The 24,225-nt window shown below is 53.3% G+C and overlaps 2 protein-coding genes across 2 annotated transcripts in view; one reads left to right on the top strand and one right to left on the bottom strand.

The window, feature by feature from the left end:
• The window catches only part of EFCAB6 (EF-hand calcium binding domain 6), a 242,193-nt gene extending 231,986 nt beyond the window's left edge, over window positions 1–10,207 (top strand). Inside the window, exons 29-32 of the mRNA XM_065924192.1 lie at window positions 978–1,137; window positions 2,458–2,642; window positions 5,926–6,075; window positions 10,085–10,207. Of these exons, the coding sequence (XP_065780264.1) occupies window positions 978–1,137; window positions 2,458–2,642; window positions 5,926–6,075; window positions 10,085–10,207 (618 nt within the window). The remainder of the gene's footprint in view (window positions 1–977; window positions 1,138–2,457; window positions 2,643–5,925; window positions 6,076–10,084) is intronic.
• Window positions 10,208–21,957: 11,750 nt separating this feature from the next.
• The window catches only part of MPPED1 (metallophosphoesterase domain containing 1), a 77,232-nt gene continuing 74,964 nt past the window's right edge, over window positions 21,958–24,225 (bottom strand). Inside the window, exon 7 of the mRNA XM_065924184.1 lies at window positions 21,958–22,491. Within this exon, the coding sequence (XP_065780256.1) occupies window positions 22,373–22,491 (119 nt within the window). The 3' untranslated portion in view covers window positions 21,958–22,372. The remainder of the gene's footprint in view (window positions 22,492–24,225) is intronic.

Genomic DNA, 24,225 nt, shown 5'->3' with positions numbered 1-24,225 from the left:
GCTGGGAGGGGTGGGTGGAGTTTGAGGGGATGGCAACCGGGCACGTGAGCACCCACCTCCATGCTTCATGCGCGGTGAGCTGTCCAAGACAGAGCTGGTTACTCATTCATTCTGTCAACACGTGTCTACTGCACACCTATTTTGTGCCGAGAATGAACAGAGGCCCCTGCACTTGTGGAGTTTATGACCTCATGGGGACAATGGGCAAGAAGAGTGAGCCTGTAAGTGGAGTGTTAGTGCATTAAAGATGGTGAGTGGATCAGTCAAGGCGGTCAGAGCACCCCAAAGATATCCATGTCCCAGTCCCCAAAACCTGTGATGTGTACCTTACCTGCTGAGGGGGGAATCAAGGTTGCAGATAGAGTTAGAGCTGCTTATCAGCTGACCAGATTGTCCCCGAGTGTCCAGGGGGCCCAACTGACCGTGTCCAGTCAATGGGGACACAGAGGCACACGGGACATGCAGCGGGAGCCACCCACCGCTGCCTGGTGGCTCAGATGGTAAAGAATCTGTCTGCAACACAGGAGACTCGGGTTCAACTGGGGATTGGGAAGATCCTCTGGAGAAGGAAATGGCCACCCACTCCAGTATTCTTGCCCGGAGAATCCCCATGGACAGAGGAGCCTGGCGGGCTATAGTCCATAGGATCGCAAAGAGTCAGACACGCCCAAGCAACTAACACACACACGCACACACACACATACCCATCGTTGCAGATTTGAAGGTGGAGGACAAATGGGGCCTTGAGCCAAGGAATGTGGGGGCCTCTAGAAGCAGGAAGGGAAAGGTTATATATTTGCACCCAAAACTGTTTTAGTTAAAATGGTAACATTAGCATTTCTTTTTTGTTTTTCATCTTCTTCTGAAATAACACCTCCTATGAATTGTGCACCTCAAAACCTGGGTCACATCTGTAGGTTTCTCCTATGACGTCCCTCCAGAATCTCCAGATACAAGACCGTTTTCTTTCTCGCTAGACCCCCTCGAGCGTGAGCGGGACCCCGCCCCTGCAGAACTGCGAGCCCATCGAAACCAAGCTTCGCAAGAAGGTCCAGGGCTGCTGGCGCGAGCTGCTACGCGAGTGCAAGGAGAAGGACCCCAACAAGCAGGGGGACATCCCCGGCCCCGAGTTCCTGGGTGCGTCCCACTCCACCCCCCGGGGTGCGCGGGGCTGCCTCCCGGCCAGGTCCCCTCCTCCCGGGGAAGCCCGGGTGACCTCCGGGAGCATCTGGGGGACAAGGGTTCCTGAGGCTTCCGCCCTCACCAGGCAGGTCCACACCCACTGGATCGAGACAGCACGCCTGACTCTCAGGGCTGGAATCTGCAGGCTGGCCGTGGTCCCTGGGCAGAATATAAACAGGGACAGGCTTTGAGAGCCCAGGGCGGTGGCCCGGGGGCCTGGGGCAGCCGGGGACACAGCTCGCCGCTGTTGGTTCCATGTTTGCCATGTATCACTTTGGTAAACTTCAAATGGGCTTCCCTGCTGGCTCAGAGGGTAAAGAATCCACTTGCAATGCAGGAGACCCAGGTTCAATCCCTGGGTCAGGAAGACCCCCTGGAGAAGGGAATGGCTACCCACTCCTGTATTCTTGCCTGGAGAATCCCATGGACCAGAGGAGCCTGGCGCGGGCTACAGTTCATGGGGTCACAAAGAATTGGACATGACTGAGTGACTAAGAATTACTTGCTTACTTATCACTTTGGTAAACTTCAAATATTTATAAAATCGGTTGGATTTACGCTCCCTATTATTGCTGCATACTGTTGATGCAACAAAAAACCAGTGCAACCAAAAATAATTAATTAAAAAGAAAGCAAGCCAGACACAGATCCTCAAAGTGCATGGTGGTTGTCTCTTCAGGGAGGTCCTCGTGTTCCAGAATGGAACTTTGAGATCATCATTAGAATGAAAACCCCAAATGTACAATTTGGTGTAGCCTAGAAGAACCCTGAGAGCGTATCTCTGAAGCTCAGTTGAACACTCTTGCGCAGCAGGCCAGGTCTGAAATCCTGACCCCAGCGCAGCCCCTGCCAGGCCCACACCCCAGCACATGGAAGCTTCTCTTCTCCCCACCTGCCCGGCCCTGCCCGACTCCCATGCAGCGGGAACCTCGCTCCGCGCTCTCGCTGCCTGCGATCGTGGCCCCACAGTGCTATGTTCCTACCGCTGTGACCACAGCAACAGAGAGCAGGCAAAGCTGGGCCAGCAGGCTAAGCTGGGACAGAGGGAGCCCAGCAGGACGCGGGGTCCCCTCCGTCCCGGCCACACTTACCCTGTCGCCTGCCTGTGTGTTTCCACATCCATCCAGTCAGCAGCCGCAAGCCTGTGAAGCAAGGACCCGGCCGGGGCATCTCAGCAAGTGATGAGTGATGAGTGAGTGAGTGAGTGAGTGAAAGCTGTGATCGAACCAAGAGGGAACCGCCCTCCGCCAAGTGGACTGATGTGCTTGCCTTCAGCTCTCGTGGAGAAATTCAACCTGGACATCACCAGAGACGAGTGCCAGCAGCTCCTCATCAAGTACGACTTGAAGAACAACGGGAGGTTCGCTTACTGCAGCTTCATCCAGAGCTGCGTCCTCCTGTTAAAAGCAAAGGAGACCTCGCTGATGCAGAGAATGAAAATCCAGAACGCGAATAAAATGGTACGTGAGTCACCCGGAGGACGGGGCGGGGCTGGGCTAGACGGGTTTCTTGCATTTTTCTCAACTCCTCCTAAACCCTATCGTTTCACTTCATACAAGTGGTGCATGTATGAACCTTTACAACCCTGTAAAGGTCTGGAGACCCCAGGCTGGGAACCAGCAGCCTGGATCCCAGGCTCTTAAGCTGGTTGAGTGTCACCGCCCGAGGGGACCTCTGTGGGTTGACAGAGAGAACAGTGTCGGGGGATCACAGGGCCGCTGGGAGCAGGTGTCGGTCACTTAACTGGAGATGCAGGTGGGGTGGCGGCCTGCATCTGTGAAGGGAGACACCTGTACCTCACACGTAACCGCATGCTCACTCATCAGACATCTGAGACGGGCAGACCTTGCTCAGACCTTGCTCACGCATGATCTTTCTTGCATAAGCTGCACCCACGATGCATTGTCTGCAATCCTCTTGTTGCTTCTTTAAAGAGGAATGAGATCCTAAAGATGCTTAAGTCTTGCAACTGGAGGGCCCCTGGATTTTTACCTTTTTTCTGTCATTTGTAACTGTATGATTCTCACTCACACCCAGTTCAACTGTACTGTTAAGGACGCACCTCTCTCAAGTCTTTCCAAAGCATGAAGATTTTCCCACACTCATATTCTATTATCTGTAGCACTGAATTGAGTTACACTGAATTAAATAAGAATGAACAGGCGTTGTTGACTTGGAGACAAACACGGCCGATGCCAGTCACCCTCAGACCCAGTTGTGGGGACCAAAGGTGTGGGGCAAGCCCAGCAACCCCTCCACCCAGACCGCCCCCAGGCCCCCGCATCCCAGCAGCGGCCCAGTGATGGTGTGCCAGCCAGCAAGCAGTGGATTCCATGCAGCGATATCTGTCATTTTGTGCAAAATCAGGCTGCATCTTACCACAGTTTCTAGTTTAGACAAGCAAGAGCTAGCACCAAAGGCTTACAACAAACTATGGAAGAAAAACTTAGCACTATGACAATTCTTTCTGTAGCTCAGTTATTCTGTAAGTAGAGAAAATACTAGCCTCGTTCAACTGTCAGAGGGCCTGCCTATGAGCATAATTGGAGAGCCATGGAGACCCCTGCCCGCTCTGGCCCTCCTCCGCTTCTTTGGGCCTCAGTTCTGTAAGTGAGGGGTGGCCTGCTGGGAAGAGGCTCCATGCCCCTTCCAAGCCCCACTGTGTGCAGAGACCGGCCTGCTCCCAGGGGCACCGCCTACCCTCACAGAGGCGCCCGAAGGCTGCCAGTGGACGGCCTTGGGCGGGGGGGCACCTGACTGAGATGGTGCATGGGAAGTGAGAGGCGCTCTGGGATAGGACCCCGCACCCCCCGACCAGGAGCCTGGGCCCCTGGGGCAGATGTCCCAGCTCACATCCTTGTGCCTCTGCCTCACCCCCAGCTCTGGTCGGCTACCCAAACTCCAGCCACAGCCTGCACTCCGCGGCTCAGGACAGTCCTGCCTTCCATCCAGGAGCCCACCCTGGGCCTGGTTGACAGGTGGTGAGATTCCCGGGAGCCTCTCCCAGGAAGGAGTGGGACCAGGGCCTGCCCTCCCCCCCCGCCGGGTCCCCTCTGCAGGTGGCCCTGGCCTGGCCCCACCACGCCAGCCATCTCAAGGGCCATTTCCTTTTCTAGTGCTTTGAGGCTTTCTCTGTAGCCTTAGCAGGTGCACTCCTCTGAGGAAGTGAGCTGGGGCTTTCCTTTTTTGTAATAATTCTAGTTATTCATTTATTTTGGTCATGCTGGGTCTTTTCTTGCTGCACAAGCTCCTCTCGCGCTGGCTTCTCTTGTTGCAGAGCACAGGCTCTAGGCACCTGGGTTTCAGGAGTTACAGCTCCCGGGTTCTCGACCACAGGCTTCCCTGGAGGCTCGGACGGTAAAGCGTCTGCCTGCAATGCCGGAAACCCAGGTTCGATCCCCTAGAGAGGGTAATGGCTACCCACTCCAGTACTCTTGCCTGGAAAATCCCATGGACGGAGGAGCCTGGTAGGTTACAGTTCATGCGGTCGCAAAGAGTCGGACACGACTGAGCGGCTTCACTTTCACCTTCAGTAGTTGTGGCGCACTGGCTTAGTTGCTCCCAGGCACGTGGAATCTTCCAGGACCAGGGATCTAACCCGTGTCTCTCCTGCATTTGTAGGCGGATTTTTAACAACGAGCCACCAGGAGAGCCCTGGGACTTTGCTTCTGGGGGGGCACTGCTAGCGGCAGAGGACCCCTGGGTGGGTTGGTGTCCCGGGCTGGGATGGGAAAACCCTTTCTCAAGCTGGACTTAGGTGTGGGAAGAGCAATGCTCACAGAATCCCTTCTCTTCCGTGGGTGGGGACCAGCTGATTGGTAAACCGGCTGCTGATGAAGGCACAGGGCATCTGGTGAGTTTCTATCATAGGTGCTAAAGGATGTAAAAATTGAAAGCAATTTAACATTGTGCTAATGTGTTTTATGTGGTGCCATGTTAAAAATTAAACTTTCCCAAAATGTGTTACACATTATTGCCTACAGTTCACCTCTGTGGTATTCAGACATGCGTTGGGGCTGAATCATGCTAAAGTATCTTGTTTTCAAATCTAATAGCACCTAAATGAAATAATCACAGTGTAGTGTGCTGCCTAATTACTAGATATAATTACAACCTTGCCATTTTTTAAAAACTCTGTTCATTGTAAGAATCTACTAGAAGATCCAAATCAAATCTCTTATTTTTTGTCCCCCTCAAATACACGGGGAGGGGTTCCCTGGGGGGCGGCCTGGTAGGTGTTGGCATCAAACGGAGCCCGGAGGGGTCCTGATCCTGCTCCTTTGCCTCCCTGAGCCTCCATTTCCCAATCCAGGAAATGGGGGTGAAAAGACCTACGTTCCTCCGAGGAGATGCTGTTGTGATGAGCTTTGTTTAGTCACTAAATCGTGTGGCCCCATAGACTGGAACCCGCCAGGCTCCTCTGTCCATGGGATTCTCCAGGCAAGAATACTGGTTCGGGTCGCCATCTCCTTCTCCAGAGGATCTTCCCGACTCAGGGATCGAACCTGCATCTCCTACGTTGGCAGATTCTTTACCACCAAGCCACCTGGGACGAGCCTGCAGACTCCCTTCCAGCGGGGAGCCCTGGGTGGGGAGTGAGCCCTGGAGGCCAAGACTGAAGCAAGGCCCAGGAGAGGAGCTCGCAGCCCCCTCCCTCCCCCTTGGGCCACAGACTGTGCGCACCATCCTTCCCACCCCAGAGCTCCTTTCTCACCACCTCGTGGGTTTTGGCTCTTCTCCCAGAAAGAAGCCGGCGCCGAGACGTCCTCCTTTTACTCCGCCTTGCTTCGGATTCAGCCCAAGATCGTGCACTGCTGGAGGCCGATGCGGCGCACGTTCAAGGCCTACGACGAGGGCGGGACGGGGTTTCTCAGCGTGGCTGACTTCAGGAAGGTGAGCACGGCTCTTGTGAGGCTGTCCCCTCCGAACAGGATGCGGTCACCAAATGCCAGCAGCCAGAGAAACCTCACCAAAGGAGCCCCCAGCCCCGGAGGAAGGCCCAGGTGTGGGCAAGCTGTCCAGACCTCACTTCCTGGGCTCCCCCAGGTTTCTGGAGGCCACGTTCACTTGTCGCTCTGCAGCCAACCCCAGGCTGTCCCCTCCCCAAAGGCTTCTAGAATCCCGCTGAGCCTTCCCGGGGCACAGACACCTGGGTGCAGCCGTCCGCTGCCGCTGCTCCTCAGAGTGCTGCCTGCATCCCACACGAGGCCAGAGCAGAATGACAACCTCGAGGACTGAAGCACGTCCCGGGCGTGGCTACTCAGGGTCTGCAGACCCCAGCCCTGCCTTGCAAGAGCCCCCCGGCTCAGCCCTCCCCTCTCCCTCCGCTGTCCTGGCATGGAGGGGCTGCCCACCCTGGACCATGCAATCTGGCCAACCAGCTCCCCCAGCAGAGACTGGACTCCGGGGCCTCTCCTACTGGTCTGGGGGAGCACCTCACCCGCCCCAGTACACCAGGTGTGATCATGACACCCTCCCACAGCCCCACCTCTGGAGCAGAATCTATGCTAGACTTTACCCCACAGAGCCTTTGGAGGTTAACCTCTGGAGGATTTTCTCCCGAGGGAAAGAAACGGGTCACCCTCGAGGGTGACTTAAAACTCCCACATTTGGAATAATGCAGAACTCCTCAAATTGTCAGCGGGCCTGCTCCCATTCTTTGCTTCTCTCTCCCATCCCCTCCCTAGCTAACTACTGAGGTTGAAAAAATAATTGAAGTCTAGAATGTTAGATTAAAAATCAAATATTACAGCCAGGAAAAAAAAACTCAGTCAAGACATCAAAGCAAGAAAGGTTTATGACTTCTCAGTGCACTTAGGAAAAATGTATTCCTTAGATTTCTCTGTACTTCAACAACTAAAACAAAAAGTTTTTAAGTAAAAAAGCTTTTCTTAAATAGCGGTGCAGGCAGATGAACTGCAGTTAGTGGGTCTGAATTTGCACGGACCCCATGCAGGGCACTAGAGAGTGAGGGGCCCCCTGGAGTCCCCCACCAACACACACACAGTGCGTGGGGCCAGGCCTGTGGCTGGTGGTGGTGAATACCCTGTCACCGCCCCCACGCGGCCTCTGGCTCACAGCGCTGGTCTTTACTTTGTGTGTGTGGACGTTAGTCACTCACTCATGTCCAACCCTTTGCAAGACCATGGACTGTAGCCCGTCAGGCTCCTCTGTCCATGGGATTCTCTAGGCAAGAATACTGGAGTGGGTTACCATGCCCTTCTCCAGGAGATCTTCCCAACCCATGGATCAAACCTGGGTCTCCTGCATTGCAGGCAGATTCTTTACTGTCTGAACCACCAGAGGAGCCCTGGTCTTTACTTTGGGGTCAAATACAATTCTCAGCTGGAGAAGAGAAAGAAGATAACACCCTAGGAACTCGGGGCGGGTGACAAGCTGGGAGGGGGCAAGAGAAATGGAGACATTGCCCTTGGCAATGAGACCTGATGGGTGCTGGGCCCTCCAGACACCCAGGTTCATTCCTTTTTCCTGCTCTCAGCCCATCAGCCCCAGAGGCAGGCCAGCTGACCTCAGCCTCATGGGCCTGGGCCAGTCCTGCCAGCCCTGGAGGAAACTTGGGGTCTTCCAACCCCACTCTCTAGCCTCCTCTGAGAAATGAATTATAACACAAAACATACATAGGATATGTATAACCTAATCTTTGTATTTATTTAATAAGGTATCTATCACAATTTGTCTCAGTTGCATGTATCAGAGGTGAAATAAATTACAGCGGCTTAGACATGGTAGTTTGCTCAGCAGTGGCCACAGGACTGGAAAAGGTCAGTTTCCACTCCAATCCCAAAGAAAGGCAATGCCAAAGAATGCTCGAACTACCGCACAATTGCACTCATCTCACACGCTAGTAAAGTAATGCTCAAAATTCTCCAAGCCAGGCTTCAGCAATACGTGAACCATGAACTTCCAGATGTTCAAGCTGGTTTTAGAAAAGGCAGAGGAACCAGAGATCAAATTGCCAATATCCACCAGATCATTGAAAAAGCAAGAGAGTTCCAGAAAAATATCTATTTCTGCTTTATTGACTATGCCAAAGGCTTTGACTGTGTGGATCACAATAAACTGTGGAAAATTCTGAAGGAGATGGGAATACCAGACCACCTGACCTGTCTCTTGAGAAACCTGTATGCAGGTCAGGAAGCAACAGTTAGAACTGGACATGGAACAACAGACTGGTTCCAAATAGGAAAAGGAGTACATCAAGGCTGTATATTGTCACCCTGCTTATTTAACTTATATACAGACTACATCATGAGAAATGCTGGGCTGGAAGAAGCACAAGCTGGAATCAAGATTGCCAGGAGAAATATCAATAACCTCAGATATGCAGATGACACCACCCTTATGGCAGAAACTGAAGAGGAACTAAAAAGCTTCTTGATGAAAGTAAAGGAGGAGAGTGAAAAAGTTGCCTTAAAGCTCAACATTCAGAAAACTAAGATCATGGCATCTGGTCCCATCACTTCATGGGAAATAGATGGGGAAACAGTGGAAACAGTGGCTGACTTTATTTTTGGGGGCTTCAAAATCGCTGCAGATGGTGATTACAGCCATGAAATTAAAAGACACTTACTCCTTGGAAGGAAAGTTATGACCAACCTAGATAGCATATTTAAAAGCAGAGACATTACTTTGCCAACAAAGGTCTGTCTAGTCAAGGCTATGGTTTTTCCAGTAGTCATGTATGGATGTGAGAGTTAGACGGTGAAGAAAGCTGAGCACCGAAGAATTGATGCTTTTGAACTGTGGTGCTGGAGAAAACTCTTGAGAGTCCCTTGGACCGCAAGGAGATCCAACCAGTCCATCCTAAAGGAGATCAGTGCTGGGTGTTCATTGGAAGGACAGATGTTGAAGCTGAACCTCCAGTACTTTGGCCACCTGATGCAAAGAGTTGACTCATTGGAAAAGGCCCTGATGCTGGGAAGGATTGAGGGCAGGAGGAGAAGGGGACAACGGACGACAAGATGGCTGGATGGCATCACTGACTCGATGGACATGGGTTTGGGTAGACTCTGGGAGTTGGTGATGGACAGCGAGGCGTGGCATGCTGTGATTCATGGGGTCGCAAAGAGTCGGTCACAACTGAGTGACTGAACTGAACTGAACATGTAAAAGAATCTCAGAGGTAAGAAGTCCAGAGCTGGTATGGTGGCTGGACTGTCTTCAGAGACATCTGTATTTTTTTTTCTACCATCCTCAATACCTGGATTCCTTCCCCAAGGTTGCCTCATAGCCCAAGATGTCTGCTGGAGCCCCAGCATCACTTCAGCACTCCAGGCAGCAGAGAAGAGAGAAGGAGGGCAAGCCTGTTTTCTTTAGAGGAGGCTTCCCGGAAGTCCAGCGATAGCATTCTCATTCATTTTAGTGGCCAGAACCATGAGAGAGGCTGAGAATTGTCACCTTTCCTTTTAGCTGGGCACACAGCAGCCTGGAAGAAAATCAGGGTCTGATGATGGAAGGGGAAGGGCCGATGGCTATTGGCTGGGAAAGCAGCAGGCTCTGCCGTGGGATGTGTTACTCTCGAGTCATAGCTACTGTCTGCAGCCTGCACGAGCAGGCCTGTCCTCCCCCCTCCCTTGAAGCTGCACCCTGAGGCCTCCCGCCTCGTTAAGGCCCCGTGGCCAGTCTCCCGTCCAGTCCCCTCCGTTCTGTCCATCTTCCTCGTCCTCCACGTTGACCAGCCTCTCGACACCTGTGTTGCTAGACAGGGCTGCCTGGCTGGAGAGGTTGAGGGGGACGGAGGGAGGCATGACTCTGGAGGTGGTCTGTCCAGGCTCGGGGTGGGAGGAGAGGTGGGCAAGGGCCCAGTCCCTCCCTGGCAGCCGGCCTCCTTGGTCTTGGTCTTGAACGGCTCGGGTACCAGGGGCGGCTCCTCTCCCCGCAGGTCCTGAGGCAGTACAGCATCAACCTCTCCGAGGAGGAATTCTTCCACATCCTGGAGTATTACGACAAGACGCTGTCTTCCAAAATCTCCTACAACGACTTCCTCCGGGCCTTCCTCCAGTAGGGGCCCCGCGCCGGGAGCCCAGCGCTGACAGACGGGGGCCGCAGGGCCGGGAAATCTATCAGCGGAGGGTCTCATGAACGTCTGGGGCGTCCCCCCAAGCCCAGCCCACACCCACGCCCCGCCTGCGTCTTTCGGAGGTCAGCCCAGGCCTGGGCTCAGGGTTGGCAGCGGCCGCTCCGGAGGGCCCCGGGCTGCCCCGCTGAGCTCAGGAACCCTCTTAGTCTGAGCAGATTAAAATGTTAGCCTTTGCAAGAATGATTCTTGAGACTTTAAAAGAACCACCAACAATAAACTTGGAAACTCAGAATTTCTGCCAGTTTTATTCGTTAAGAGCCTGCTGGGTGACTCGGGGATACCCCTGCTCCACCCAGGCCCCAGGGCTTCCCCGACGTGGGTCAGACCTGCGCACCTGCCAGGCTTGTCCACAGGGCCGCCTCTCTGTGCTGGGGGCACAGACGCCAGCGGGACCCCACGAGGAGCGGCCGACATCTGAGTCAGGCCCCGTGGGTGCAGCGGGGGCTCAGCCCTTCCGGGCGGGCAGCACCCATTTCGGGACACGACAGGGTCTGACGGACTAAGGGCTGTGCTGGATGCTCAGTCGCTCAGTCGTGTCCGACTCTGCGACCGCATGGAGTGTATTCCGCCAGGCTTTTCTGTCCAAGGGATTCTCCAGGAAAGAATACTGGAGGGGGTTGTCATTTCCTCCTCCAGGGGATCTTCCCAACCCAGGGATCGAACCCAGGTCTCCCTCTTTACCGTCTGAGCCACCAGGGAAGTCACACCAGGAAAGACAAGCCAGGAGAAGTTTTAAATCACCACAATCCTATCCACCCGTCATGAAGCAGATGGAAAGGAGACAGACTCTGTTGCCTTCTGGAAGGTTCTGGAAGGAACTGGAGAGGCAGGCAAGAGGGCTGCCCCTGAGCTGTGTGACCCCAGCTGTCAGGGAGGGGTGGGGGCCAGGACCCCCCACTGTCACCCTAAGTAAACTCCGGGGCGCGACAGCCCGAGGCCCTCCCTGGGAAGCAGCATCCAGCACCCAGCACCCACCGCGGCCCCGGCCGCCAGGAGGGCAGGCTCCCCGGGGGCCCGGGCAGTGGCCTAGCTTCCCCTCCCCTTCCCTGGGCCATCACCGCCGTGACCTCCTCTCCCTGCCCGCACTGGACGCAGCCATGGCTGCTGATCAGGGAAGGAGTCAGATGTTCAAACAGAAACCACAGGGGCCCTTAGAAAGCCAGACCAGCGCCAACCTCCTGTGAGCCCCGCTGGCCACCCTGCACTCCAGCCGGCCGGTGGGGTCTCCACTCCCACTGCAGAGAGGGAGGCCCCGGCGGAGGGGAAGGAGGCGCTGTGGGATGCACAGCAATGAGGAGGCGGCTCCTGGCATTCTGCCCAGCCTGGCGTCGGGAACATCGGGGACCAGGCTGAGGAGGTCTGGGTGGGCCAGGACTGGGGAGACCTCAAGATCCCAGAGAACCTGGGGGCCCTGGGGGAGCTCAGAGGAGGAAGATGCCCACAACAGGGGGAAGGGGTGCCTAGGCAGCCTGAGTTCAGGGAGGGGGATGTAGGATGGAGCCGTGGTCTCAAGTTGGTGCCATGGAGCAGAAACGCCCTCCGCCCTGGCAGCTCTGCTAAAAGGGGAGGTCAGCAGATGCCTCGCCCGAGCATTCGGGACCCCTCCTGTGTGCCTAGCCCCTGCCCCATGCACCCAGCTTCAACCTTCCTGAGATGCCTCTCACACACCATCGCACTCTGCACCTGCTCCTCAGAGAACGCCAACTTGCCCTTCAGCACTCAATGCAGAGCTGCCTCTTACAGGAAGCCTTCCTGACTTCCCAAGGCTAAGCTGGGCATTTCCTCTGGTGCATTCAATAAGAGGCAAGTGACTTGTCCTGACGCAGAAGCAGGACTCAATGGGGTCATAACTGGCCATACTGGGGCCACCAGCCCTCCTGAAATATTCTCAGAGTACCTATGGTATCAGTGACACTGGGTTCAAGTTTCAGCTCTACTGTGACACCCAGCCAGGTCATTTCGACCTCTCTGGGGCTCAGTTTCCACATCTGTAAAATGGGCAATCATCCCCCACACCCCAATATACACACACATGGAAAGAGCTTAGCCCTGCAGTAGGGTTTTCCTCTCAGAGTTAGCAGGGCTTCCGAGCAGAGGGTTGTAGGCGAGTGGGCTGTTAGCTACACCTCCCAGGAGAGGTGAGGCAGCTATGCTTTTCTGACACCTGGACCCTTCAAGCCTGAGTCAAGAGAGCAGTGCTGGACCAAGGGCCGGGGTGTCCAGCTGCCCCCTGCTCATCCCATGGCCCATATGCAACTCTCCTCTCTGAGCCTCCATCACCACATCTGCAAAATGAAGAGAACCCCTGTTTGCCTCGGGCTCATCCATCCATGGTCTTTTCCCAGCCGCATGGATCAAACGCGCGCCTGCCTCCTAGAGCCCCCAACAAGGTAGGTGAAAGACGATCAAAACAGAAGGGTCAGGCCTGGTGGGAGCCCTGGGTCTACGGAAGCCCAAAGAGCCCTGTCCCCATGCCTGGAGCTGGACCTCAGATGGAACCGCAGCAAGAGGTCAGGGGAAGGTTTCCGCCCAGGGCCCTCAGAGTCAAAGCGGGGAGCCTGAGGGCTGGGCCGCTTCCGGAAGGCAGCCCCATGTACCCAGGTGGGCTCTGGTGGTCCTCTCCTCTCCTCCCTGAGTCCTTATATCCTGGTCAGGTGTCTTCGGCCCTGGGCATCCTTCCTAGGGCATGGCCCAGCTGGGAACAGCAGCCCCTCTGGATCCCATTGTGTAGAAAGAATGGAGTGCCTGTTCTCCGAACCCAGTAGAACACATGTGAGAGCAAATGCCCCACCTGTCTCCCCTTCATGTATCCACGTCCCTTGCTTTTGACCTTGAAGTCCCTGTCTCTGAATAACATCCATTTCCCCACTCCTTGAAGCCACACTCAGCCACATGACTTGTTTTGGCCAATGAGCCACGAGTAAGGATGACACAACCAAGGTTTAAGAAGCCCCTGTGGTCTGGGGCTGTGAGATGCTGGAGAGGGCATCACTCCCACCCGTACAAGAGAAAAGCCCGACAAAACGAGATTAACAACTTTCCGTAAACCCACCCGAGAGAGGGCTTCAACACACAGTCCGCTACAGTCTGGAGACAGACAGTTGCCTCCGGGGAGATAGCAGACCCAAGCGCTTGCTTTTGCAGGACAGACACGAAACACCATGTGAGCCAGCAAGAGGATTCAGCTGGAACATTTCAACAAATTGCCCAAAACCAAATGGAGACGCAGGAGACTCTGACACCAAGGACCTGGCATCCTCCAGGAAACGCCGCGGGAGCTCACGGACACCCTTCCTGCGCCCCTCGTAGTGGGGCTAGAGGAGGCTCCAGCTGCAACTCTGCCAGAACCCACCTCCCTGTCCCTCGAAGGGAGCGGAAAAGAGTACCATGCAGAGAAGAGGACACCAAGACCGCGCCCAGGGCACTGGCGGGAGCCCAGTGCAAGACAGGGGCAGAGCGGGCACGCCTTTGTGGGGGTGAAGCCCGTGCAGGAGGGCAGGGCCACGGAGAAAGGCTCCCCGTGCTCCCAGAGTCTGAATCAGAACCACCCCCTCCCCGGCCACCACACCGACAGTCACTGAATAAAAGGGTAAGCAGCTAGGAGCCACAGGAGCCCGTCCCTCCAGGGGGCCCCGCAGAGGAAGCCCAAGGGCAAGGAGGGAGCAGACGACAGTGCAGCCCAAGTTCTGCTGAGATTGACCCGAGCCCCACACGCCAGTCCTCACGGAAGAAAGGCAAATTCCTCTCCAAGCGTAAAGATGCCTGACTCCGTGTCTCCTGGGCATCTCAGGTGGCGCTAGTGGTAAACAACCCACCTGCCAAAGCAGGAGATGTACGAGACATGGGTTCGATCCCTGGGTCAGGAAGATCCCCTGGAGGAGGGCATGGCAACCCACTCTAGTGTTCTTGCCTGGAGAACTCCGTGGACAGAGGAGCCTGGCGGGCTGCAGTCCACGGGGTCACAGAGTCAGACACGACTGAGCGACTTAGCAGGCATGCTCAGTATCCACTGCTGTCCTATTGTATCAAGTTAGCGAACCGCAGCCAGGGGACCAGATGGGGCCTGGGCTCCATCCCTGGTTCGGGAACTGGTCCGGCATGCTGCACCTAAGACCTGGTGCAGCCAAGTAAATTTTATTTTTTTAATTAAAAAAATTTTTTTTAACAGATTATAAATTAAAACACAATTTTGTAAAGATTCTTATATATATGTATGTATGTATGCTCGGTGTTCAATCGTGTCAGCTCTTTGCAACCATATGGACTGTAGCCCGCTAGTCTCCTCTGTCCATGGGATTTTCCAGGCAAGAACACAGCAGTTGCCATTACCTTCTCCATGCATACATACATATATATGAAAAGTAAAGGAATCCCTTTCTTATTTTTTTTTTAAATAAAAAAGGAACTAGAGTAGCCAAAACAAGCCAAGAGTTCTTTTGCCCTCTGTGAAAAAGAGCAAAAACATTCATACCATCCAGCTTCAAGATTTAGCTGTAAAATCATAGTAATCGAGAAAATATGATTTTGGCAAGATCACAGCACTATAGATCAACGGGACAAAATAGAGTGTCCAGAAATAAACGCACACAAATGTAATCAACTGACTTTTAACAAATGTGCAAAGGAAATTAAATGGGAAAATAGCGTTCATTTGAAAAAATATGAAATTTGTCACGTGCCACACACCTGATACAGAAATCAACTCAAAATATATTGTAAACCCAAATATAAAACGTTAAACTATAAAATTTCTACCAGAAAACCTCAGAAAATCTGCATGACCTGGGGTTTATCAATGGGCTACACCAAAAGCACAATCTATAATAGGAAAAACTGGTAAATTGGACTTAATGAAAATGAAAAACTTTTGCTCTGAGAAACCGTTAAAAGAACAAAAAGACAACCTACAGACCCGAAGATGTGCAAATCGTGTCTTCATTTAAGGGCCTGTGTCCACTGCCTGAAGAACTTCAAAATTCAGACACAAGAAGACAGACAATCAAGTTTTTTAAGAAGGGCACGAAAGATCTGAGCATACATTTCACAAAAGAAATATGGCAAATAAACATATGAAAAAATGTTCAGCATCATTAGTCATCTAAAAATGGAAGTCCAAACCAAAATGAGATGTAACACACCAACTCAAATAGTTAAAATTTTTAAATACCAAATTCTGTTGAGGACGTGGACTAACAGGAATATTCACTATTGCTGGTGGGATTAGAAAAGCATTCCCTTCTCCAGTGGCTCTTCCCAACCCAGGGATTGAACCCAGGTCTCCCTCATCGCAGGTGGATTCTTTACCAGCTGAGCCACCAGGGAAGCCCTTTTGGAAAACAGTGTGATTTTAAAAGGGCCAAATAAAAGAAACTTTTAGGTGATGGGACTGCTTCCTGTAGTACCAGGGTCGTGGATATATAACTCGAAGCATTTGTTAAAACCCCCAGAATTGTACATTACAAAGAGTGAACTTCACTGTTGGTGGTGGTGGTGATCAGTTGTGTCTGACTCTTTTGTAACCCCATGGATTGTATCCCGCCAGGCTCCTCCGTCCAAGGGATTCTCCAGGCAAGAATATTGGTGTGGGTTGTCATTTCCTCCTCCAGGGGTTGAACCCACATCTCCTGCATTGCAGGCAGGCTCTTAACCGTCTGAGCTACCAGGGAAGCCCCTTACATGGATTTTAGTATTCTAAAAATATTTCCTAGCTCTGTCCACTAAGAGGGTCTAGAAATAGTCATACCCCAATAGCAACTAGTCCATCTACACTCCAGATCTGAATTTCTAAATAAAAAGAGCCAGAACTTGAAGGAGAAACAACGAATGCCCTGGGGCAAGGGAAATAAAAGATGAGCCTGCTCCAAAGCAAGGAAGTGAAACAGACAAACAAAAGGAATATGTCAAAAGAACACAGGAACCAATTTGAAAGAACTCCCAAATGGTCAAAGTTAGAACAGTTTGAGCAACAAAATAAATGACAGCATTAGGTTCTAACCTGAAGATTACCCATGCTGATACAAATAAGTAAATGGCAGAGAAGGGGCAAATCTTCCTTACAGAAGAATTTCAAATAATATATGTAGGAGGAAAGAAGAAACAGAAAATCACCACGAGAATACCACAGTAACCACTGCTCCAGGCAAGACCCATGGATGGATGCTAACATTAGTGGGAAACAACATTAGGCGGATCGCATAGCCTGGAGATGGCTCCTCTAAACAGGTGTAAGTCAGTGTGGCGATTATATCCTATGTCCCCGTTCTTGGATGCCTCATTCCCCTCTCCTTGAGTGTGAGCTGGTCTAGTGACTGTTTCTAACAGACCGAGTATGGAAAAGGAGAACTAGCATCTTTGCAGTGGAGAAACCCAGCAGATATCCTGTAACCTTGTGATCAAGATTAACAACCCCGTGAACATCCCTGGAGGTGAAACAGGTAAGAATCCGCCAGCCAATGCAGGGGGCATGGGTTCGATCCCTGATCCGGGAAGATTCCACATGGCCCGGAGCAACTAAGTCCATGGACCACAACTACAGAGCCTGAGGGTCTAGAGCCCCTGCTCCATAACAAAAGAAGTTGCCACAATGAGAAGCCTGCTCGCCACAGCTAGAGAAAGTCCACGCACAGAAAGGAAGACCCAGGGCAGTGAAAAATCAATAAACAAATACTTTAAAAAAAAGATTATTAAGCATGTGGTAAGTCACCTTGGTCTCACGTAACCCAGATATAATGCCTTGAGAAGAACACATCACCTCCGCACTCTTCTCCTAACACATAACTCCAGGCAAATCCTGAGAAATCATCAGACAAACTCAACTGGAGGGACAGTCTACAAAATACACAGACAGTCCTCAAAACTTTTAAGGTCATGAAAATGGAGGAAAGGCTGAGAAACTGTCACCAACCCACAGAGGGCTACAGAGACATAATGACTAAATACCACGAAGACTCATGGATGGGACGTTATTCAGAAAGACCCAAAGAAAGGTCTATTAGCCTTACACTGTGCTAATCTCTTAGTTTTGATAAATGGACCCTGATTATGCAAGATGTTAACATCAGGGCAAGCTGTGGGGACTCTTTGTACCATTTTTACAACTCTTCTGTAAATCTAAAATTATTTCAAAATGAAAAAGCTTTTTAAAGTGGGGAAATCATTTCCTGTTCAAGGCCCAGCCAGGCTCCTTCTTCCAAGAAGCCTTCCCTGATCGCCCCTACACAATGGATTTGATCTTCCTCCGGGCCCCCAAGCCTGACCCTGTCTGCCATTCACTGGGCCCCAAACGTGTGACGGCTGAAGGGTTAAGCTTCTTCCCGGATCAGAGGAACCTTCCAAAGTACCCCTCAAGCATCCAGACAGCAGGGCCTGTTTTCCACATCCTGGAGGACTTTGCAGTCTGGTCCTTCAAGGGAGGGTGGGACTGAGGACCCTGTGGAGTGTCCAGGATCTTCTGCAACAAGACTCCCAGTTGGGAGCTGTGGGTGACGTTAGGAGTCTTGGGTTAAACCCGGGTTTACAGATCTTGTCATCTCTACTAGTTTATCCAGGGGGCTGGGGCAGGAGTCTCCTGGAAGAAAAAGGCCTGAGAATTTACTCCCGGTGGAGGCTGAAGGGGGCTTCCCTTGTGGCTCAGACAGGATGTTCAAGAATCAGCTCCATGGAAGCCAAATTGCAAGAAAAGGTGGCTGGGGGCTGGGCTTCCTGAGTGTGAGCTCCCATAAGAACAGAGGCAGAGGGAAGGTTCGCAGCTCACTGGGCTTGCCCCCCTGGACTCCCAGGGACAGTAGACGTGTCGGTGGGGACCCCATCCTGTGTTGGAGGCGGCTGGCAGTGCAGTGAGCCCAGCGTGCTAAGCTCTCTTTGCTGTGGATCCCGCTCCACCGCTGAGTAAACCTGCCCAAGTCAGAGCATGGGGGGCAGCTCATGATGGCGTCAGCCCCTCGCCCCACCCCACCTCCGCCTCGTCTCCACTGAAGGCAGCAGGAGCACCGGGCTTAGAACCCAGCAGCTGCCACATCTCAGCAGAGCGGGTGCTTGTGCTCAGTCGTGTCCAACTCTCTGCGACCCCACGGACTGTAGCCCGCCAGGCTCCTCTGTCCATGGGATTTTCCAGGCAAGAGTACTGGAGTGGGTTGTCCGTTCCTCCTCCAGGGAATCGTCCCAACCCAGGGATCAAGTCGGTATCTCTTTCATCTCCTGCATTTGCAGGCGGATTTTTTTTTTACCACTGCGCCACCTGGAAGCTTCCCCAGCAGAGTGGGTAGCAGGCACTAACGCAGCAGCTGCAGTGAGACGGCGCAGCCCGGGCTGACCGCAGCCCCAGCGGGCCCTGCCCCCGCTCGGGAGCCCTGCTCCGGACACAGTGAGCACACAGGAGTGCCTCGAATGGAGCAGCTCCTCCCCCCAACCTACGGCTGGGGACCCAAAGCCCAGGACCCGGCACTGTAGCCACGTCTGAGGCTCTGGTGGAGGGAGCCCTCTGGAAGGGCAGGTTACAGGTGGGCCAGTCTGAGGACAGGAGAGGGTCACGGCAGGCTGATGCCATCCGGGCTAGCCCCAGCCTGCTCCCCATCCCCACGGCTTTGGTTCTGACCCACAAATGAAGGTCTCCAGAGAGGCTCCTCCCCTCTGGGTCCATTTATCACATCCTACCCCCAGCCACAGAACACCTCCCCCTACATCTCCCAAAGGCACCTCCGGCCCCTGAGTCCCAAACAGAATTCAGCATCCGCTCCTCAAACCTGGTCTTCCTGCCCCGTGTTCCCCCTCCATGACAGGCAGCCAACACCCATTATATCATCTCTGGCTCCCCACACCCATCCTTCATCAACCCTATCTCTTAAATTCATTGCTGCCATGTCCCTACTGCAAGTCAGGTCCAAGAGAGGTGCTGAGTGAATGTTTGCGGGGTGGATGGACTGATGGGTGGGTGAGTACATGGATGGACAGTAGTTGGACTGGATGGATGGACAGATGGATGGTGCTTGGATGGATGGATGGATAGATGGATGGTTGTTGGATGGAAGAATAGACGGATGGTGGTTGGATGGATGGATGGATAGATGGATGGTTGTTGGATGAATGGATGGATAGATAGATGGTAGTTGGATAGACAGATGGATAAATGGATGGTGATTAGATGGACGGATGGAAGGATAGACGGATGGTGGTTGAATAGATGGATGATTGTTGGATGAATGGATGGATAGATGGTTGTTGGATGGATGGATGGATGGATGAATGGATGAATGGATAGATGGTGGTTGGATGGATAGATGGATAGATAGACGGTGACTGGATGGATGGATGGATAAATGGATGGTGATTAGATGGATGGATGGATAGATGGGTGGTTGTTGGATGGATGGATGGATAGATAGATGGTAGTTGGATGGATGGATGGATTGATAAATGGATGGTGGCAAGATGGATGGATGGATGGATGGATGGATGGATGGATGGACGGGCAGATGAAAATGGCAGAACTTCTACAGCACAGGGAGCTTTGGAACTGTAGCTATTATATCTGCCTGAGCTTCTCTTGGGCAACACCTGGACCCTGAGTTTGACAAGGGCTGGATTAGAACTTGCCGCTTCCTGGAAGAGGCCAAAGCTAAGGCCACCTTGAGGTACTGTCTGGGGTGGGGGGGACCAGGTGCTCGAGCTATGTGAACATGATGGGGTACAGAAGTGCACGTGCCAACCACCTCTGAGGGAAGCCGGAGCCAGCAGAAGGATGCCAGTCGCTGGCTCACAGAAGGTCTTCAGGCTCTGAACTCAGCCCAGGACTCGGCCGGGAGGATGCCTCTCCTCCCCCACAGGCCCCACACAACACCCAGAGACAGAGGAAGAGACACCAGGCGAACTGCTCTTTCTTTTTACAAAGACTTTATTGTCTGACATGCTTGACAAAAAAAAATTACAGCCACAATCAAGTTATGCCGAAATGATTGAGGAGCACGCCATCATCTTTCATACCTCAAGGACTTTTAATGAATTTTTCTTTTAAAGTAACAGCTGCCTTCATAACTTTTATTTTCCACATAAAAATACACCATATTCTGAAGATACCTTAGGAAAAAGATTTTTTTTTTTAAGTTTATAGTTCTTGGTCCTCATAGAAATTCAGTAGAGGCGATCGAAAGAGTCTGGAGTCGTCGCCACCCATTTAAGCACACACGCGCTTTGCGTCTGAGGTGCCCCCAGAGACCCTGTAAACATCCCCGGCTACCAGGAACCACGTGGGTTGAACGGGACTCCTGAAGCCCCGCACGCTGAAGAGTAAAGCTGGCCCCGGCCAGCGTGCTGCTGCTCCTGGGCTCCCCAGATGGGCCCCTCGCCCCATGAGAGCCCCACTCATGCAGGGAAGCAAACACGGTCTCCTGGGATCCTGGGATCTCGAGTCCTCCAGGGCTCCAGGGGCTTTCCGTGAAAAATGAACCTGACAGGTGCTGAACAGGATCCTTAAAGAAAAAGAGCCTTGAGTCCTGCATCCCCTTGTAGGGGCAGAGCTTTGGGTGCTGGCAAAGCAGGGGGCTGTGAAGTCAGAGACCAAGGTTCAAATCCTGCCTCTGCCTCGTTTGAGCTGTGCACCTTCAGGCTAGTTACCTAACCTCTCTGATCTCAATCGCTTCATCTCTAAAACAGGGCCAGTAGTACCCACCTTCCAGGAGTGCTGGAAATGAGATCACATCTGCAAAGGGCTCATTAAATGCTGGTTCCCAGGCCTGGGATGAAGAGGAGACAGGCAGAGCCCTCCTCTCCGACACACAATTGAAGGGGGCACCAAAAAACTCGGTGATCGAGATCAATGACACTATTTTAATGCGGTATTTTTAAAAACCAAAATTAAAGCGGGGGGGGGGGGAATCTATGATAACAAAATACCTAAATTTTAAATAAAGAATCTAATGTTGCCCGTGCCAATTCTGCGTCTCCGGCCTCACCCCAAGCAGGCCCGGTTTGTTCTCTGTCCATCAGAGAGTCTCAGCCCCACGCCACAGTCCTTGAAGTCCCCCTGGTGGAACTGCGGGAATCCAGTCCCGGCTCTGACTCTGGGCCGTGTTCCCATTAGGGGGCAACTGGTACCCAGTACCACAGCTGTGAACCATTCAGCCTTCTCAGCCAAGGGCAGGGGAGACAGAACCCGAGGGGCGAGGGAAATCCCAGCGGGGGCCAGAACATTTGAGGACAGCAGTGGGAACCACGGAGTTCACTTCACTGGGTGTTAAGAGGGGCGCGCGTGTGTGTGAGTGTGTGTCCACGTCCCCACGGGCGCACATAGTGGGCAGGGCTGCCTCGGCCCATGGACCCCCCGTGGTTGCTGGGTTCTGCAGCTTGGCACACCCCAGGGGACCAGGGGCGTCCAGCACGTGGGGACTCTCCAGCCCAGTCCTGGGTCCTCAACAACCTCATTCTACAGAACCAACGCCCCTCCACCCCACCAAGTCCAGGCTCCGAGCGGGTGTCCAGGATGCTCAGGCCATTGCTCACATCAGCAAAAATGCCCACAGGAAGAAAACATGGGACGGCATGAAGCCGAAGGCTGGGTGGCCTGGCCAGGTGCACCCCGATTCCTGAGACGTCCCTGATTGCTCCCTCAGAGGCCTGGGAGAAGCGGAAGGGCTGCCTGTACTCAGGCTGTGACAGCCCCCACCCACCCTCCCCAACCCTGAGGCGTGCAGCCACTCAGACCCTCAGCGAGAGGGAGATTTTGTGCCAGAACTTCAGAATCCTTCCAAGAGCAGCAGCTTCCCAAACTGTTGGGCGTCCAACTGAGAAGATGAAGACTCTGTCACGTCCCAAGCAGGACGCAGCCGCGAGCATAGTAGGTCCTTTAACAAGGAACACACGGAAGGGACACGCAGAAATCAGCGATGAGTGCAGATCCCCCAATAGCCCTGCGGGGTCCCGACTTCAGGGACAGAGTCAGGGGTGATTTTCTTCATTCCGAGGCCTCAGCCCGTTGCCTGGGCTGGTCCCCAGAGCTGGACAGGCTGTGTGCAGGGAAGGAAGGGCGGCTGGGGGTCCGTGCTCTCGGCCAGGTGTATGGAGCTGATGCGGTGGGAAGGGCTGGGGCGGCGGGGGCAGTCAAGAGTTCCGGGGGGTGGGGAGGTCGATGACTATGGGTGGATTCACGGGCTGGTAGTTCACGGTGCACACAGAGGCATTCACATAGGTAGTCGTCCCATCTGCCATGACTCCGTACCCTAGACAGTAAGCACACAGTGGTCAGGGCTGAGAGGAGCAGTTGAGGGTGGTCTGGTGGGTGTGGGTGTCAGAGGGCACTTAGCCACAGGGGGCTAAAATTGTCTGGGGCAAGCTATGGAAACTAGCAAGGCTAGACACTCCTCCCGACCTGCTGTGAGCAGCAAATGAGGTAATAATCCATGTGTTCAGCCCAGGTGCCTGGAAAGTGCATGTTGAGCCATCATCATTGACATCATCACCATCGCCATCACCACCATCATCATCTCCACTTCTATTATCACTACTATCATCATCACTATCAGTATCACAACCACCACCGTCATCATCTCCATCACCATCACCGTCATCATCATCTCCATCACCATCGTCACCATCACCACCACCACCATCATCACTATCATCAACATCACCATCCTCACCACTGCCACCTGGTCACCATCATTGTCAGCATCACCACCACCGTCATGTACTTTTCTTCTCCTCACCTCTGTCCTCATCATACCCTCTTCCCACCACATCTACTTGTCAGAATCCTCTTCAACCTTCAGCTCAGATCACCTCCAAACCAAAAGGGACACTTCCCCTCCTCTGCGCAGGTTACGAGTTCTTTGGAGCCTGCATTTTACTTGTACAATCATGCGGGGGGGTGGGGTTTGGATCAGATGATGGTGTTACATGCCCACAGTAGGGCTACAGAAAATGCCAGGCGTTATTATTATCCTGCAGCACATGCACCATCCACCTCTCCCATGACCTTTCAGGTCCCGCCTTTGATGGTTCATCTGCTGCCCAGAAGTCTGTGAGCTCCTCGGGGTCTCAGAGGTCTGATCACTCCCACCCCTGACCGCATGATGCAGAAGGAAGGGTCTGAGTCTTGCTGGTTTCTGAGCTGGAAAGTGACCTGATGTGAACCAAACATGAGGACCAGGAGCCCCAGCCCAACGCAGACAGAGGTTCAAGAGGCCAGGGGACAACCCTGGGGGAAAACACAGTGGTCCCGTGCCCCATGGGAGCCCATGTGCTTCATGGCAGGGTACGGTGGGACCAAGAGGCCTCGGACGGGGGGATAAAGGTTCAAAAGGAGCCAAAGGAGGGAGCTGTCCAACTGGTGCAATCAGGCTCCAGTGAGGAAGGCTGAGGTCTAATGAGGGGAACCCTGGGCAGTGACAGGCCAGGGCGGGGACAGAGTGGCAGTCAGGATGCAGCTGACATCACCAGTCACCTTCATGGCCACCCTGCCCACTGCCCGAGATGATATGGACACCCCCCTCCAACTCCAGCCATGGGGACACAGCAAGTGGTCCTGCCCCCAGGACAGAAGGCGGAAGCTCATGTCTGTCTTGGGTGGGGACACTGGGAGGGGAGGTGCCACGAGAGCCCCTCAGGTAGGCAGGCAGCCCTCCACATTCATTAAGCACCTGCTGTATGCCAGGCCATAGAGATGTGAACAGGAAGACAGGCTTCCGGCCCCGTAGACAGCTCACAGTGTACCCCCAAAGGCAATCCTTCTCTAGGTAACATCCAAATGTCCCCTCCTCCAGAAAGCTCCCCGCCATCTCTGAAGACTTCCCAGGCTAGAGGCATGGCAGAGTTGCAGGGCTCTAGGAAGTAAAACTTATGCCTGAGTCTTGCCAGATTTTGCCCTCATCTTCCTATGATGAAACACTTCAGCAATGGATAACTGACAGCTAGCGTGTAGATAGGTGTATGTAGATACCAAGTGTATGTAGGAG

This window comes from Muntiacus reevesi, chromosome 1 (assembly GCF_963930625.1).
Source record: "Muntiacus reevesi chromosome 1, mMunRee1.1, whole genome shotgun sequence".
Lineage (NCBI taxonomy): Eukaryota > Metazoa > Chordata > Mammalia > Artiodactyla > Cervidae > Muntiacus > Muntiacus reevesi.
This window is presented reverse-complemented; position numbering and strand designations above follow the sequence as displayed.